Source organism: Gymnoscopelus microlampas (assembly GCF_963454915.1).
Source record: "Gymnoscopelus microlampas genome assembly, chromosome: 8".
In the NCBI taxonomy this organism is placed as follows: domain Eukaryota; kingdom Metazoa; phylum Chordata; class Actinopteri; order Myctophiformes; family Myctophidae; genus Gymnoscopelus; species Gymnoscopelus microlampas.
In genome coordinates, this window is record NC_139945.1 from 47,094,450 (window position 1) to 47,112,820 (window position 18,371).

General features: G+C 41.4%; 2 protein-coding genes across 5 annotated transcripts in view; one reads left to right on the top strand and one right to left on the bottom strand.

Annotated features, from left to right (window-relative positions):
- sgsm2 (small G protein signaling modulator 2) overlaps positions 1–4,889 on the top strand; it is a 126,342-nt gene extending 121,453 nt beyond the window's left edge. For 2 of the 3 annotated variants that reach the window (XM_084065546.1, XM_084065547.1), the window contains one exon: positions 2,316–4,889. In XM_084065546.1, the coding sequence (XP_083921672.1) occupies positions 2,316–2,404 (89 nt within the window). In that variant the 3' untranslated portion in view covers positions 2,405–4,889. The remainder of the gene's footprint in view (positions 1–2,315) is intronic. The other variant, XR_014601379.1, reaches the window with a different exon arrangement.
- A 2,273-nt stretch (positions 4,890–7,162) lies between these two features.
- The window catches only part of tpst1 (tyrosylprotein sulfotransferase 1), a 51,994-nt gene continuing 40,785 nt past the window's right edge, over positions 7,163–18,371 (bottom strand). The window contains exons 4-6 of one of the 2 annotated variants that reach the window (XM_084064403.1): positions 10,419–10,469; positions 9,219–9,290; positions 7,163–7,731 (exon numbers count right to left, since the gene is read on the bottom strand). In XM_084064403.1, the coding sequence (XP_083920529.1) occupies positions 9,255–9,290; positions 10,419–10,469 (87 nt within the window). In that variant the 3' untranslated portion in view covers positions 7,163–7,731; positions 9,219–9,254. The remainder of the gene's footprint in view (positions 7,732–9,218; positions 9,291–10,418; positions 10,470–18,371) is intronic. The other variant, XM_084064404.1, reaches the window with a different exon arrangement.

Below are 18,371 nucleotides of genomic sequence, written 5' to 3' on the forward strand. Positions count from 1 at the left end.
AGGGAAGCATCACTAAGGATATCAGTCAATTTATCCGTTGCCCCAAGTTACCGGGGACACTTGACTCGAGTGGGAATCGAACCCAGTCAAGTCAAGTCAAGTTATGTTATTGGACAGACGCTCTACCAGTTGAGCTATGCTGTTGGCTGAGAGTTACAGGTTTCCTGGTGGTTTTAACTTGTTTTTCTAGAAGTTATTCTGCAAAGGGAAGCATCACGAAGGATATCAGTCAATTTATCCGTTGCCCCAAGTTACCGGGGACACTTGACTCGAGTGGGAATCGAACCCACTCAAGTCAAGTCAAGTCATGTTATTGGACAGACGCTCTATCAGTTGAGCTATGCTGTTAGCTGAGAGTTACAGGCTTCCTGGTGGTTTTAACTGTTTTTTCTAGAAGTTATTCTGCAAAGGGAAGCATCACGAAGGATATCAGTCAATTTATCCGTTGCCCCAAGTTACCGGGGACACTTGACTGGAGTGGGAATCGAACCCACTCAAGTCAAGTCAAGTCAAGTCATGTTATTGGACAGACGCTCTACCAGTTGAGCTATGCTGTTGGCTGAGAGTTACAGGTTTCCTGGTGGTTTTAACTTGTTTTTCTAGAAGTTATTCTGCAAAGGGAAGCATCACTGTAAAGACACCAGTGGGATTTGAACTCAAGACCTCTGGATCATGAATACTGCGTCTCAACCCATTGAGCTAACTGTTGGCCAAGAAATACAGCCTTCCTGGTGCTTTGACTTGAACAACAAACAAGACAAATACATTTATTTTTTCACCATTGTGTCACTACCGAAACGAAAGTTTGTCACTACCGAAACGAAAGTTAAATCCGAAAAAATCACTAAGTTTGGAGGCCAAAATCGTCCCCCAAAAAACCTGTTAGGAGTACGTTTCAGGCAATTTAGAGTTGATTGGTAATTTTCGTTTCGGTAAAATTTATTTTACCGAAACGAAAGTTAAATCCGAAAAAATCACTAAGTGTGGAGGCCAAAATCGTCCCCCCAAAAACCTGTTAGGAGTACGTTTCAGGCAATTTAGAGTTGATTGGTAGTACTTTGTAGTGACCTTTTTTGGTCCCTAACATTGAATAACTTAAAACAAATGTGTTACTTTTCACATTGGGGTCCACTGCCCAAATACATGTCAATTTGGGGGGTTGACAACAAAACGTTTTACAACCACAGACTCCAAGGAAACAGCTGTAGGTGAATGGATAGAGTCACTGACTAGTGAGCCGCAGGTAACAGGTTCAAGGCTCAGCCACAGCAGAGCCTCTGGTGAACCAGAGGTCCTGGATGTCCTGGGTACGGTTCCAGGTCAAGTCAACAATGTGGCAACAATTAGAGTGATTTGAGGCTTGGTTCATTATGTGATGGGATGAACTGGACACCATATTCTCAGTAGCCTACACTATTTAATGGGAAACTGCAACTCAGTAACTGTTGTTTACACACAAACATTGACTGTATTGACCTCAGAGATGACTTCTGTGTACTTATACTGTATATTATTCAACTCATCATGAGCAGAGCTTTCATTAGAGCCTAATAAGAAGGCTCTGTGACGATTTTGAAAGAAAAACCTTTTGGAGCTCATAATTGGCAGCCATCTTGCATTTGAAGGTCAACAATAGGTCAAATCATTATATAAACACCAAATATGTATTCCTTGACCAAAATAAGCTCTGAAACCATGTATTGTGCATCTTTGTAGGTCAAACCATTAAAAAGTTCATTTTCACGGTCGCCATTTTGGATTTTGGTCTCTCAAAAACCTTCCCCGCCCCTTTTAAAAATACACCCCAGCTAAATTTGTTTAATAACCCTCCTAGATGACAAATCCATTGAGAAACGGACCTTCGCTCTCCACGGTCACGGAAGTGCCACAGATGACCCAACTATAAGGAAATCTGTTCAAAAGTATTTCTCACTTAGTATTTCTTTATGGGTGTGTTCTAGTATTAGTCTATTATAGCCACATCATTATCCATTTTGGGCATAGTTACATCACAGGTCAAATTTGACCCGCTAACACCAAAAGTGTCAGGAGGTTTCTAACACAATGCAAGGGAAGATCATGTGTAAACAAACAAACAAAAAACATTCATTTAACAACACAGATGATGGTGCTGTCAAACAAGTCTATGAAGCTACAGTATCTATGAAAAAGTTTAATCTGCAACACAATTTTTTCCAACATTTAGGTGGGGGTCCCTGCTTCATCTCTCTCTCTCAGCTAAGGGGTCTTTGTCCTGAAAAACATTGAAGACCCCTGCTGTAAAGCATGTCCCCTAATTGTATTGTGTGTTACAGAGATGGCAGAGCGTCATGACGTGCAACACATCCTGCAAATAGCCCGTGAACTGGTGCACAAAGTCCAGTCTCTGATGGAGAACAAGTAAACAAGGAGGAAAAAAGAGGAGAAGGTGGAAAGGAAAGGAATGGATGATGTCGACATTGTGTAACTGACCTTCTCTATTCTCCAACCCTGCCCCCCATATCTCGGTTCTCTGTCCGTGAGAGAGACAGAGAGAGAGCGAGAGAGACCGCCTGCCCAGCCAGCCACCTAGCACAGATCCAAGGGGAGTCCACTGATGCTCGGATAAAGGGAAAGAGGGTGCTACCCTGTGGCTGGAGCAAAGGTTTGACTACTAGGGCCTGGCTTCGTTTACACTGACCTTCAAACAGAATGCCCATGGTGACCGTTGAGACATGTGGAGTCGTCTGCATGCTTGTGAGTTTGATTGCACTGTGACCGCATTCTTGAGTCTGCCCACAGAGCTTGTGTGTGCATGAACACACCTACTGTACGTACGCACATACACGCAGAGACGCACATGCAAACATATATTCTGACCAGACATTCACTACATCGATAGTAATATTCTCAACAACAAGTCTCACCCTTTTTCCCATGATCCTGAAATGAAAGTATTTGACGAGCGTCCCTGGAGGCATATCATATAGTCTGTACCAAGTCAAAATTAACTACGTGCTACATTAGTTGAGGCCACAAGAGGGCGCTGCTCTCCCTCACTCAGACACACACAGAGCATTACCTGAGGAGTAGAAGACTTAGCCACGAAGAAGCTTTCTTTTGTGACCAAATGGACTGTGCCAACTACCTTTTTCATAAGTATTTTGTACAAAACACATATCCGCCATCCCCTTTTGAGAATGTCTTTTGTTTTTATGGTTCAGTATCACACAAATGTTGCCTTTTATCAGTAAAAACCCATGTACGATTTTGCACTTTTTGCAAGGTTTTCCTTCATGGTACCAGTGATACCCAGTGCCAGACGGGTAGAGGTGCCACCTGAGGCCAAACTGGAGACATTCTCAGGGTTAACTGCAACCAACATTTACAACCATATCAATGACTGTTCATAACTACTGTTAACACTGGTCTGTGATATAGTACAGTAAGTGCATGACATTGAAGCATGGTTAATTTGCATTCCGGCTAGATTTGTGTCCATTATTTTGATGCATCATGAATTTCACAAATAAGTTCAAATGTAATTATTTTTGCTATAATAACAGCATACAGTATAAACTAGAGCCTGATTGCAGCAACAGAGTGAAGTAGAGTTCCATCGATGTCACCAACAGAAGATGAAAAGCTCTTTGGTCTGCGAATGAACAGCGCAAGGTTGTTATAGTTTTACATTTTTAATTTGTTTTCAATTTCAATTTAGCTCTAATTGGTTTTTAAAGGGGTTTGATTTAGTTTTTATCTTTTTGAAAATGCTTAGTTTTTATTTGTTTCTTTTATTGTAATTTTTATTTGTCAAGGGTGTGAGAAAAAAAAGTCAGAAAAACAAATATTTTCATAAACCTGCCACAGCTAAAACATTGGAAGATAGATTTCATATCCTCCCAAATTACTAGGCTCATGTACATTGCCTATGAAATAAACGGACAATATGATTTTAGCTTGTTTCATTAACACACAATAGTTTAATTTCTTTTTTTCTCTCTCCATATCTAGTTTTCGTTATTTTGTCAGTTTTAGTTGACTATAATAACCTTGGAACAGAGTCGGCAGGAAGAACATGATGAGCAAAACTATAACTAGAAAAGGCCACTCAGTGGAGGCGTAAATCTCAGCCCCTACCTCTCTCATCACATGAGTGATCTGTGTGTTGCATGTGTTCACTGTATGAAAAGGCACAGTGCAACGGGGGGAAAGGCCATGATGAAGGATACTGATCATTAATGCCTTGTCAGTGATGTTTGTACAGGTTCAGACTGGGAACACAAATCAGGGTGGGAATGTAAATGACAATGTCTGTTCAAACTGGTATAAAATAATAATAAAGTAGTTATAGAATGCAGCCAAAGCATGGCAACCAGCTGATCAGTCAGTCTATACAAGTAGTACAAACTAGACAATTTCAAGGAATTGCAAAATGTGGCGGCCCGACGCAAGTCATGGGTTGCAGCCAGCAGGACATAAGGAAGCCGCAGGGGAAAATTGCCATGCAGTTCAACTTTATGCCTGTATGGTGCTCCATATTAGTCAGAAGCACTTTTGCAGGTGCTCTATAGAGGCTCCTCAACACGTGATTCAAATTTGGGGTTAATCATTAGGCTATAATGCAGTTTTTTGTAAAGAAATGGGCCGCCAATTGCACCCAAATGTTATGGAATATACAAAGTCTATATGATACTTTTTAGCACATGGCTCCGGAAAAGCATGTGTAGTAACTTTTGTGAGTTTTGGACAACATGTATCGGTGGAGTTAGCAAAAACAGAAAATTCAAAATGGTGGAAAATCTATTTGGGCAGAAATGGGTGTGGCCCATATGGGAGTCTACAAACAACCATAGGCCAAAATGTAAAGTGGGCTGTTATACTGTAGCACCGCTATGAAGCGCATTTGATACGGATTGGTGTAGTAGTTTGAGATTAGCCACATACAGACAAACGGACGAAAACATAATCTACTAACTAGATAACAATTTTCAAAAGCAGTAAAGCACACATCTGCCTCGCCTGAAAACAAGGTTTTGCAGTCCATTATCCAATAAAGCATGTTTCTAAATGTTCAAAACATGGCCAAACAATATTACATTGGACATTTATACAGTTCATGGGAGAAAATATATTTAAAAATGCATCTAAAATATATTTGTGAAAGTGTATTTTCATAGTCCAGTATACCTTTTAAAAAATATGTTTGGCCAACATTTGCATATTTTTAAAACATGTCAAATGTCTTTACTGTGTGGGATTACTCATTCCAAATTTACATTCCAGCCAATTTAAGCACAGAACAGATTATTTTTAGGTGTGGATACTAATCTGTTCAGGTACCAGAACAGTATTTAATGATAGATTTCCTTGGTACTCTACACAGCATTTGTAATTAAGTCTTAAATGTTTGGGTGTGCATTACTGATAGGAATACAGACTGACTATTGTTTTTCTGAAACAGACCACCCAACTGATTTCAGGAGAAAATAGCGAGGACCTCTTCCAGCACTAGATCTCCATTAGTCTGTGGTGACAAAAGCCTCCTGTGCAACAAAAACTCTTTATGCATGATTTTTCTATGCTTGGAGTGACATATACATACAGTACCCATTTGAAGTTGAAGAAGTCTCATTCGTTGCGGGCTGAGTTTGACAATGAATTAAATGATGCTGGATGCACTTAAACTTAGGGTACCCCCGGGCTTTACCGAAAATAGCAGACTCGTCGTGAGCTTGCAGATCTGCTATTTTCCCCGAATGTTCGCCTACATTTTCGTGGAATTTTCACCTATTATGACATGCCCAGACCCAGAATAGGGACGCTAGTGGTTGCAATTGACCATGGTAATGACTCCCGTTCCCCTACTATCCCAATTCCAGTCTCAATGACAATTGCATGTGGACGGGTGTGCTTTGACCATCCATTGGACTTGGTAGGAATAATGGACCGGTACTACCAGTTAAAAAAAATCCTGGAGGAAAAAAATGCTGCTTTTTAATGCAAAACTACCCAGGATATCTCTAAAAGTACCTCAATGCTGTTCAGCTAATCAGTATTCGGTCAGAAGCTTCGCTATTTTGGCTTCAGAATAACAGCACAAATCACACCCATGTTTATACAGTAACTATGTGAAATTGGGGTTTTGATAGTCTCGGATAACCCTTATTAGTGTGACCTTGCCTTTCCTCCTCTTATAAAAAAATGTCTATGGCTGCAAATGACGTGTCATTAAGCATGTACAGGTACCTGCACCTGTGATTCAAGTGCCAAGTGTCTTCCCCAATCCTGAACTGTACTGTAGACATTCGGTTCTTTGATTTGAATAGGTTGTTAGATACCGTGAAGGGAGGTGTCATCAACATAGAGGAACCTCCATACACCTCGCTCTGCTCCAACCCTCTCCTGCATCTATGAAGACAGACGCTAGGTGGAGGGAAAGAGCTCTGTAATGGAGAGATTTTTTTCTTCCAATCAGGATATTGTGTAACCAAAGCCTTGAAATAGCCCCCTCTGTGGCATGACAAAAAAATGACTGTTTACTTAGTATGTAAAATATTTTTTTAAATATTGTGATCTTGGATTCTAATTATAACTACTGTGCAATTTATGTTGTTTGAGGGAAAAAAAACAGTCAAAAGTCTATGTTGCTGTAAATAATGAACCTGAAAGCCCACTATTTCTATGAGGACAGTATAAGGGACATATAACATATTTTAAAATCTATTTTTATGTTAACGGCACTCTTGAACGCCCACTTAGTTGGAGAGGTGTACTGTGCAAATGAACGTGTGCGAGATCTTTGTTACATGTTGAATGTTAAGTGTTTTTCTCTCAATGTTGTGCACTGAACTGAAAAAAATATTTCAAATTTGTATTTATCTAGAGATGATGATGTTTGCATAGTATTAAGGATGTATCATTTGCCTTGAATGTAATGAATTATTAAAAACAAAGGTTGTTCATTAACATGTGGTTCACTTTCCTTAAATCTGGGCTGCTAGCAAATGCACCCGATGCACTAATTACGAGGTATTGTGTACAAAAACATAAGTTACGGCTATGTTTTGTAAGACACAAATACTGCCTTGGCCGCCACTAACCATGTTTTACCGCTGCAGTAGACGCACACAATGTTAAAGTATGATTAAAGTGAAAGATTAAAAGGAAATCTTGCAACAGGTCTTTAAATAAAAGCCATCATTTAATCACCAATACTCAAAACTGTGATTTTGTACATCGGTACCCATGAGATTGCACGATACAAAGGCATGAAAAAAATTAAACATTAAAATAGATATTGCATCTTTAAAAAAGCTAACTTTTCATCCATAAATACTTAACTCTTTCCTTTCAAGCTCACTGCAGTTCCTTACAACAGAATCACAGGTTTGTTATATATATATATACATATACAGTGTGTATATATACGTATATACACGGTAGCCAGGAAACATTTTTCTACAAAATCCAGAATGAGCATAACGTGACATGGAAAAATAATAATAAAAAACAAATCAATGACATTCGCTGGTCACCACTGTGACCAAACATTTCTCTTTACAGTACAACATTGAAGGCAGAAAATTCTCCTTAGACTGAGTGGTTGGAGCCCACAGCAGATTGGGGGGGGCTTACATTTGTGAGTAAATTGTCCAGGGTGGAGTTCTTAAAGTGTCAACAGATGCACCGAGGTCACAAATACGTTGAACAGCGTGAATCCGTTTCTGCTCCTCTGCACCACGTCATGTTCTGAAACAACACAGTGAACAGCTGTCATTAAAATTCAAAACAGCAGATATATACCGTACAATGCGTACACATTTTGTTTTTTCTTTGAGGCAATAGTTTCAAAACCCCAAAATACGAGTCTGTGCATATACCGTGATGTGTTCTCTCATCCCACAGCGCCGTGGAATGAGAGAATACTTCTTTGTTAAAGATGGAGTGCCATGATATTTTTCAACCCTAAAACCTGATCATAAGGTATTATTATTATGTAAGGATCAAAAAAGAAAAGTGTACAGAAATTGTTAAAAAAAATGTTTTTATGTGGACACGCCTCCAGTTCATTAAGTATGCCTGGTTCTCACCTTAGCACCTCCTCCACCACCTTAGCACCACCCACCTGTCCTAGTCCCTCCTCCTCCTCATGCCCACACATGTTGTGTTATGATAATGAGGGGGAGGGTATGTTTTTTGGGGGCTCTGTGATGTCACTATGCCCCTGTTTTTGGATTGGCACGTTTGACTCAAGGTTTCAGCCTCCAGGAAAAAACTCCAAATAGTCAGAGAAGACATGAAACACCATAAAACCACCAGCGGGGGCCTTAATGAAGTTCTATCAACCTCATAGACACATGAAAAACAGAAAAAGTGCAAAACCATGGCACCACCTCTTTAAGAATTGATACTATGAAATATAGCCTGAACAAGACATTCAGCCAGTCACAACGGCAGTGGCATAGCTCAAGGTAGTTCCAGATTAAAGCCATACAGTGTGCCTTGGTGGCTCAACCACAGGATACTAGTGAAGCATAAATACACTAGAATAATGAAGCCTCGTGATTAGGTAGACATGAACTTAAGGGGCTCACCAGGGCTGCAAATAGATGTCAAACAAACATGGTCACTTAAATCACTGAACTATGTAATTCCCAGTGAAGTCTAATCAGTAATAATACTATTATTACATATCTCTGTTGTCGGGCAGAAACCAGCTAACTCCAACATTTTTGTAATTTTTCAGGAAATGACAAAAGTGGAGTTGTTTGTTCATCATTGATAAGAACAGCTAAATGGATGGACCTCAAAGCTCACAATGAGGTTGGAGGTCAAAAGGGGGTGGAGCCTGGAGTCAGCAAAACCAGCTAACTCCACCCACTTTTAAAATGTTATCGGTTTTAGACGTTTTGATTAACTCTAGTCATCACTTACTTTTCATCAGAGCAGTTTCACTTAAAATACAGTAAAGCACAAAACAGTACAACATAAATAAAGTTTGACTGATAAATGGTGGTTGATACAAAGGGGCAGTAAATATAAGTCTGCCGCTGAAGTCTTTTTAATTCCCACATTCAAACGTTGAAATTCCTGCCATTGTACTTAAAATTATTTACTAATGTTACAACTTTTCTACCATTAGTTGTCCTGTAAATCTGTGTGTGTGTGTGTGTGTTTTAATATTGAAGTGTTGGACGCAGTGCGCTAGTAGTTGCTAGTAGTGTGTCCTGCAGTACCTTCGTGTGTGTTATGGTGGAAATCAATCCCATGTCCTAACTTGGATTGGGCTTCTCTGGAGACTTCTGGATCTGTAGAGAAAGGACAACAGGGAAGTTTGAATGTCATTCTAAGGATGACATGTACCCGGAAGAGCTCGGAACAGAAAGTAGCAAAACACGCAAAAGAGACACAGAGCAATCTGCACAAATGGATAGGACAGTGATGTCACAAATAACCCGGGGTGTGTGTAGCCTGTTGTCACAACCCTTTTGACAAGGGTTGCTTAACAACAATGATGTATTTTCAACTGAGCACAAGTTTTTTCATTTGAAAATATTTTTGTCGAGTGGAATGCACCATGGGTATAAGTATCAATGAAGACGGAACGAGACAACTGGGTTTGAGGGCCTCATTAGGCTGAAAAAGCTTCAGCTCGATGATGTTTAGTTGTGACATCACTGAGGAAATCTTAGTATATTTATTCAAGCCTGCACAGAAGTGGGTCACAAACTCACTTTATTCTACTCTCTCATTCAGTCAACAATGTTGCATGACAGAAGAATAGAGATGCAGAGGGGATCTACTAACAAATAAAGCACTGAAAGATTTTGTTCTCCAACACACAATCACTGCAACATGAAGCGGTGGACCATAAAGCACAAAGCATGACATCCCTGCATGTACTCCTCACTACCAGAAGAGGGCGGCGGTGCTCTATTTAACAGAAAGGATCAAAAGTTTGAATTGATGCATTCATTTACAAAACATAAATAGCAGCATGGCTTTGTGATTGGTGACTACTACATGTGCTTCTTATATTTAAAAAAAATCCTAATACATAAATACTAAATATAACATTAATTTATTTATTTCCATTTTACCTATTTCTGACTGGTGAAGCAAACATTGCATCTCAGATTCATGGCCCAGGTAAGAGGGTAAAGCTAAAACCAGTTCAAACAAAGCATGAACATGAGGTGAACGCAAAAACGCAGACCAAATGCAAACGAGACGCTGCAGTAGATCGTGATGGAAGCAAAGGCAGCACAACTTAAAACAAACACACACACACACACACACACACACACACGCCCACACACAATGAGCAGATGATCGTCATTGTGGAAGAGATGGGTCAACTACATTAATAATCAAAAACCAGCCAGAAGCTGAATTTAGAAGAGGGGTCAGAACAACAGGCAGAAAGGTTACTGTACCTGTGACATTTCTCTTAGAAATTCAGGGAGCTGAAATTCACCCTTAAAGACCTGGAAAAAGAGAGGGACTGTTTAGGGTCTTCACACACGTGGAGCTCAGAACATCAAAGTTCAAAACATCCTGTCTATTTGTTCACTGAATATAGGCCTAATAGATACATGAAAGTAATAGAAATATGTTATCGTGAATACATACAAAGCGTTATCACAAATCAAGCTCTACAAAACGGGCAGCGCTGCAACGCTTTGTGAGATTGTAGATCAGCTATTTTCGGTACATGACACCCTCACGCGACTAAGTATAAATTAAAGCCTGAAACCTGTTATACTTTGTTGCGCGCCGAAAATGGCCGGTCTATGCATTGCCTTGTGAACTTTTTTTGAGGCTCTCAGGTGGCGCAGAGCTACAGTATAGTATCTGTCCTCCACCGTGGAGTGTAGGGCTTTGAGTCCACCACGGTGCATTTGGCTTGGCCGGGTGTCTATTATGGTGGCATAAATGTATAGATTGCCAATAATATATATTGTGTATTTGTTGGTCATCTCATTGAAGCAAGGTTTCACATGAATGTGCTAATTCCAACTCAGCTACAGCTGTCAATCCAACAGCTGAGCTGTCTCCCCCATGCTTCTCTCACTGTGTCAGCTATTTCTTTTGTGTATCTATGTTTGTGTCGCTCTTATCTTTAGTACATACCTTATATGACCATTTAGAATAGCATCTCTGGTAAAATGTGGACTATAAGAACTGTGTTAGATGGGTGCTCAAGAGGCTTGTGCCCCGAGGGGCGGTTGGTCAGGCCAGGAGGCCTGGCTATACTGATCTGTATGCTGTTTGCTCTGCTGAAATCTTCCTAATAAAATGTATAATGGTCTACACTTCACCCTGACTGGATATTATATTTTCCATAATACTACAGAAATACAAACACAATTGGCCGTGTTTGAGGGAGGGAACCTGTGTGGGGCGGGTAATCTCTGTTGCTGTGTTAGTGACTCCTAACGAGCTGGTGGCGTTGAACAGGAGGAGCAGGACTGACACACTACATCCTCCCGGTGGGGGCTCCTCACTGGCATATGAGCCAGTAGGATACAATAGCAGTGGCAACATAGAAATATGTGGGGAGGGTTAATTGGCATATAATGACTACGTTGGGAGAAAAAAAGGAGGGGAAATAATTGCCATTTCTAAATAAAGACATTAAAACAATTAAGCATAACAGCCTTTAGTGGCAGAGCCTGATGGAACATCTTCGAAAAGGTGGAGGCTCAACATAGCTAGGGAATTAATTTGCCTCGTCTCGATGTTCATTCTGAGGACTTTGACAGAGGACTTGACCCCAGTATTGATGGAGAACATGGAATGAATGGAAGGATAGAAGAGAAAAGAGGGCGGAGACGCAGGAGGCAGCCAAGACACAGGCCTCCATAATTGTTTGATGGTAGAATGTCCATTTCTGAGAAACATCACAAAGAGGCTGAGGAGAGGAGAGGAGAGGGACAAGAAGGGTGAGAGAGAAAAGAGGTATGAAAGAAACAGAGAGACATGAGGGACAAGAGAGAGAAGAGGAGAAAGAGATATGAGGGGAGAGAGACAATGGGAGAGATGAGGTGAAAGACAGGAGAGATAAGAGAGATCCGATGGGAGAGAGAAAAGGAAAGAGACAAAAGGGGCGAGAGAGAAGGAGAAAGAGAGAGAGAAGAGGGGAAAAAGAGAAGTGGAGGGGTCAAAGTCCCATAGGACGAACATGGGTGAGCTCATATCCTGACTTCCACTGTACAAAGGGCTCCAGGAATGTGCACAGTGGGAGTGTGTGTGTGTGTGTGTGTGTGTGTGTGTGTGTGTGTGTGTGTGTGTGTGTGTGTGTGTGTGTGTGTGTGTGTGTGTGTGTGTGTGTGTGTGTGTGTGTGTGTGTGTGTGTGTGTGTGTGTGTGTGTGTGTTGGAGCGAGAGAGAGGAAGAGAGCACATTTTTGGAAGGGCCTTGCCGGGAAAAATGCAGATGAGCTTTTCCAAGCTTGGCAAACATGTGAGGCTCCCTGTGACATTCCCTCTGTTGCCTTATGGCTTCAATGAAACACACCATCCAACACGCCTCTCTCTTCCCTTTCCACAAAGCAGGACATGGCTGAGTTCTGTATTCGAACCGTGCGATAGAGAAGTGAATAGCTGAAGTGAATAGCTGGAATGCTACAGCGTCAACCATAGAACTGCCAATGTCCCCGCCTGGCTCAATTCTGGCTTGGGAACTTTGTACTGTAGGTCAGCCCCCCTCTCTGAGTGTGTACCCACTTTGCTTTCTATTGGTCCAGCATATAGGGGGCAGCACTGAGACAGAGAGAACGACATTGTGTTGTAATTAAATACGGGGAACATGAACAATAATGTCAGTTAACTTGTTTTTGTGTGTGTACTGTGTATACAATATATGACACACACACACGGTATGGAGCTCACTGCTTTAGCCTCTTGTTATGCAGTAAATAACAGCTTCCTCATTCGGTAATTACAGTTGATATGGCTGAAGCCTTGGTAACAAGATGCACAAATACAATTACATAAGGAGCAAGATCCACAAAACACACTACTCTAATCCTTGGGTATGCTGTGTTTTCATGAAGCTGCTGGAGAGAAGGACTGTGGATTTAATCTATAAGAAGCTCAAGCAAGAGAGACGTGAACATGAAAGTGAGTGAGCACATTTTTCAGAATTTCTCTTGGGTGCCATTTTTCACACACACACACACACACACACACACACACACACACACACACACACACACACACACACACACACACACACACACACACACACACACACACACACACACACACACACACACACACACACACACACACACACACACACACCTCTAGATTGTCCAGAGCTGATCCAATCCCCTCTACTGACAGAAACAGGAAGAGAACAAAAGAGGGAGGGCAGAAAATGGAGAACACCCTGTGGCTGTAACGATAGCATGTCATGTGCTAGGGTTAATAAATCCCAGCGGTGGTGTATGTTCTTGAAGGGTCCAGGCTCTCTGGCTTTGCATGTTATGGATCAATCTTCCATTCTCAGAGAGCTGCAGTGAGGGAGCGATGCCAAACATTCAGAGCCGGCTCCCCCCTCCACTACACTCTGCCTCAGCAGCATGTTCAACATGGAAGCAGTGGGCTGCGTGCGCAGGGGAAGATGCCTGCCAAAAATGTATTGCAAATTCACTGCAAACCCCAGCAGAAGGCCTCGGCTGCCAAGTCACAGCCCCGTCCAACAGCCTCAGAGTTCACTGCCTCGTTAAAACTGGTCTGGAAGACCACGATGCGGCCTGGTGAGGACAATCGTTAATATCCTGGCACGAAGCAGAACCGTTTTCTTTGAAAACATTTAAACAGAACATGGAAAATTGTGCAAATTAAAACCAAATGAACATTCTACCAACTCTGCAAAAATGGATTTAAGGGTGACTAATACTTAGTTGACTTACACTTTATTGCGGACTGGGACTTTCCATGGAGCACGACTGTGTTGTTGTTATTGCTACTACTCGTTTTTGCTTGGATCTCCCTCTCTGTGAGTGTCTCTCTCTCTCTCTCTCTCTCTCTCCCGCCATGCGCAACCAAGTGTAACTCAGGCTTCACAGCACAAAAACAGTCAGGTGGGCCACATGCTGCAGCCCCCTCCCCCTCACAAAGGGTTTGTACCGGCCACTGGCCAGGCCAGCCAAGGTGGCTCACAGTGTGCAGTCAGCCAATCAATCCAGTCTGGCAGGGCCAAATGGAAGCCTGCAGTACTCTGAGCCTCGGCATTGTGAATGTGACTCCTTTTGACCAAGCCCTGGTCTCAGATAGCCACACGGGAGAGTTGAATGCAGCCCCGTTTGGGCTTGTATGGAAAAGCTGAGAGTGTGGAGCAACAGGGGAGGTTGTTTTATAATCTAGCTGAATGCTTGTCCGCTTTCCACCTGCACCCGGGTGGAGAATGTGCACGGATACGGTTACTGCAAACAACAGTGCTTGTAGCTCAACTCACACACAATGAAAATCCTCATGGGACTGAGTGTGTGCATTTGAGTGTGTGAGAGAAAGAAAGAAAGACAGAAAGAAAGAGTGAGTCCTACAATGATCAATTCAAAGATCCATGAAAAAATATTGGAAAAAGTGATTTTGAAACACTTCCTTAGTCATGTGAGGGTTAATTAATGTGGATGTGTTTCAGATGAGGGTATGCAAGAGATTATCAAGATACATGTTGACAGGTATAGATTTCCACCACTTAAACTCATATACTGGGTCTCTGCCAGGGGGCACGCACGCAAACACACACGCACGCCTGAACTGACCTCAGATCAGGCTTGGGTAAGACAGACCTCACACCTAGCCAGTTCAAAAATCCTTATGAGCAGAAACCAAGTGAAAATGAGACACTCCCCAGCAAGGCCACAAGAAGTCCAGCTGCAACATCGGAACTTAAACAAGTAAAAAATGACTCTAAGATTAATTATTTTGTCCCCATTATTATTATAGTTATTATTGTCCCCATAATGAAAGATTTGCGGAAGAGGTCTGTCATCCAAACAACACAGCAATCACCCTGGAATAATATGATATGATGGACTCACACCTCACAAAGTGTCCTGGCGTCAACATCCAGCCACAGACCAGAGGCGCAGCTCAGCGGACACTGGACACCCGCCGTGCAACACTGCCCATTTCTCAACAATCACTTCCAACTCCCTCATCTTATTGTTTCTGCAGAGATACTGAGAACGTATTGATCCCAATATCCATTTCTCACTAGGGATCAGAGGAACTGCAAAGCCACTTAAAAGCTATCGATTGCGGCTTTGGAGCCAGGCCAGAAGTCCCTCATTTACAGCATCTATGCTTGGGGCAACTGGCCTTTCATAAAACTCTACAAAAGGTACTAGAATATCCAACTCAAGTAGAAGTACGCTGTTACTTACCCGTATTTTCCGCACTATCAGGCGCATCTGAGTATAAGGCGCACCTTCAATAAATGTATTATTTTCATATATAGTAGGGCGCACCGCATTATAAGGCGCATCCGCACTATAAGGCACACTGACGGCGCGCCTTATAGTGCGGAAACCAAGGGAACCAATATTGATATATATATATATAAGGCGTATCGGATTATAAGGCGCATCCGCACTATAAGGCGCACTGACGGTGCGCCTTATAGTGCGGAAAATACAGTAATTACATTTTTGGTTGAATTTGCATGTTTTGTTAAAACGTTATAGTCGTGACTATATTCTATTAGTATTCATTGCTAGAATAGAGTAACAGGGGTCTTCCCATCTTTCTAGCTCTTTAATAAATAGAAAATACATTTTCAGGTGGGTTACAAATTTCATCCAATCAGGAGACCCATTTATCAGATTCAATTTCATAGTGTTCCAATTTGTCTGTTCATTTCTTTGTTTAATAATTTCTTGTTTACCCTGTATGAGTTTTATTTTTGGATAGAATTGGTATCCTGACAATGCATTTTCAGTTTACTAAACTGTAAGAATATAGCTCTATTTAACACTTATTTTAACAGAAAATATCACTGGCACTATGAACTTTAACCACTTAAAATCTACATACTTCATTCACAAGATTTGTGACTATGTTTTGAAATATTCACCTATAATGACATTCACGTCTGTGAATATCTTACCCAGACGTAATTAGGACAGTAAGCTAATACAACTCTCTCTTTGTATAATACGACATTCTCCTGAGGTGAACCCAATACAAAAGTTCTCCTGGGAATCGTATAGCTCTTTGTCTCGGTGTCTGCAGATAGCATCACCAACATTCTCCATGTGTCACACTGTAACTAGGACATGTGGAAACACCCACCTATCCACAATTAACCACGTTAGCCTTATATACTTCGTCGTACAATAATGAATAGGAAAAATAGCAGATCTATAAAACTAGGGCATGCCCCTACCCACGTGCCAGTCAACATGGGGATGGAGACATGGACCTACTGTATGCGCTGAATCATGATAGCTGTCCCTGTCCACTGGAGAACACTTTTTACATGGAACCATGTGGGCCTTCACTCAACTAAACCACCAATGAACAATTGAATGCTATGAGCAGTTCACATTTCCCTCAGAAAGGAACACAAAAACATGGAAGGGTATGGAACAGAGCCAGGAAGGGCAGGATAGAAATGTCCATAGTCATAGCTTTATTTATTCATGCATATAAGAGATGCAGGACTGCCATATTAAAACACTAAATCAATAAAATATGAAATAATCTATAAAACACCACCAGTGTGCTGCTCTGGGTAAGTGCCTGTGGTCTAGAGACAACATTCAAACCACATCTTCGTCAACCATCAAATTATATGGAAGTTTTAAAGAACAACTTTGATATACGTATGCCCGGCCATAACCATGCTCTTTATTTCCTTAACATACAGTACTGTAAGTCTACGGCATATCATCGCCGTCAGGCAGAAACATTGTACAGTATCTCCATATTTCATCTTATGTTTTTTCATGAATCAATGCCCTATTTTATACTTCGCCGAATGACAATGTCATGCAAAAATAGCTGATCTATAAGGTTACAGTAGATCATAATGACAGCTCACTATGATCTATAATGGTGCCCAAAATAAACACAGCAGGTTGAAAGTTGAAGTCTGTCTGTGGGTTTGATAAATATTGAATCAATGAAAAGTATTGACAAGAGGTTGTGACTAAATAATAATTACACAGTATCTATTGTTGGAACACAGTCTTACCCCCCCCCCCCCCCCCCTTTCTTTGTGTCAAGTGATGACACAAAGAAATGAGCAGATCAAATTGGAACTGGAACACTAAAATTGAAGCTGATAAATGGGCACTCTCTTCTGATTAGATAATGTAATGTTTTCTGTTTATTTAACAGCTGGAGAGACGGGGAGACCCATGTTACTGAACAAACACTCTGAGTCTATAGCAATGATTACTATCACAATATAGTGCTTTAACCTTTTAACAAAAACCTTTTGTTACCCATTTTGGGCGGGAACCCCTATTTGTAACTATACATTTCAGGACGGGAACCCCCTTTGGGGTTCCTGTTACTATGTACAGTACATAGCAACATACATTTTTTGTAATTTTACAAGATTACATGTTCATACCTTGACATAAGTCTATATATTGTATATATTCATACCTTGATATAAATCCACATACTAATGTTCTTTACCTTGATATAAGTCCATATAGTGTATAATATTCCTTATATGTTACAAGGTTACAATGATGGTCTTGAAGTCCACTAGAAGTACAAGTGAGTGGTAGTATATGGATTTAATTAAGAAACCCATAGTCAATTATACTACAAAACTTCCATATCGCTTTAAAATTGATCTGGGATGTGCAAGGAGCTCATCTGTGGAGCAAGCTACAGGCTGGACATTAAGCAGGCTATCGGGGCCGGAGGAACAGAGATGAGACGGAGAGTAAATATTTGGACGGGGTTGAAAAATTCAGAGCACAGATGAGAGAGCGCATTTCCACATGTGGCTCCGTCATACAGCGGTTTAGATACTGGCTGGTGGGCAGATGCAATTATAGCAATGCAGCACAGATGTTAGCAGCTAAAGGCTGTCCACCAGACAATGGACTGAGTGCTCCCTGCGTCACATAACCAACTCACACCCTGATCTCAATGACACATCTACCAAAGTGCCATTACTAATCATTGCAGTGTTTAAATCAAAAGAACACTAGCTTTCTATCGGACGATGCAGCTTCTCAGAGGATTGCAAATGAACGGTAATGAGACAGAGAGGGAGATGGAGGGTGAGAGTTAGAGAGAGGCAGATAAGACATGTGGAGAGGGCACAATCGATTGGGGGTAAACCAGTCTGTTCTCACAGCCGGCCTGTGATGCTATGAGCCCAGTCTGAGTCACTGTGCCTGCTAGGAGG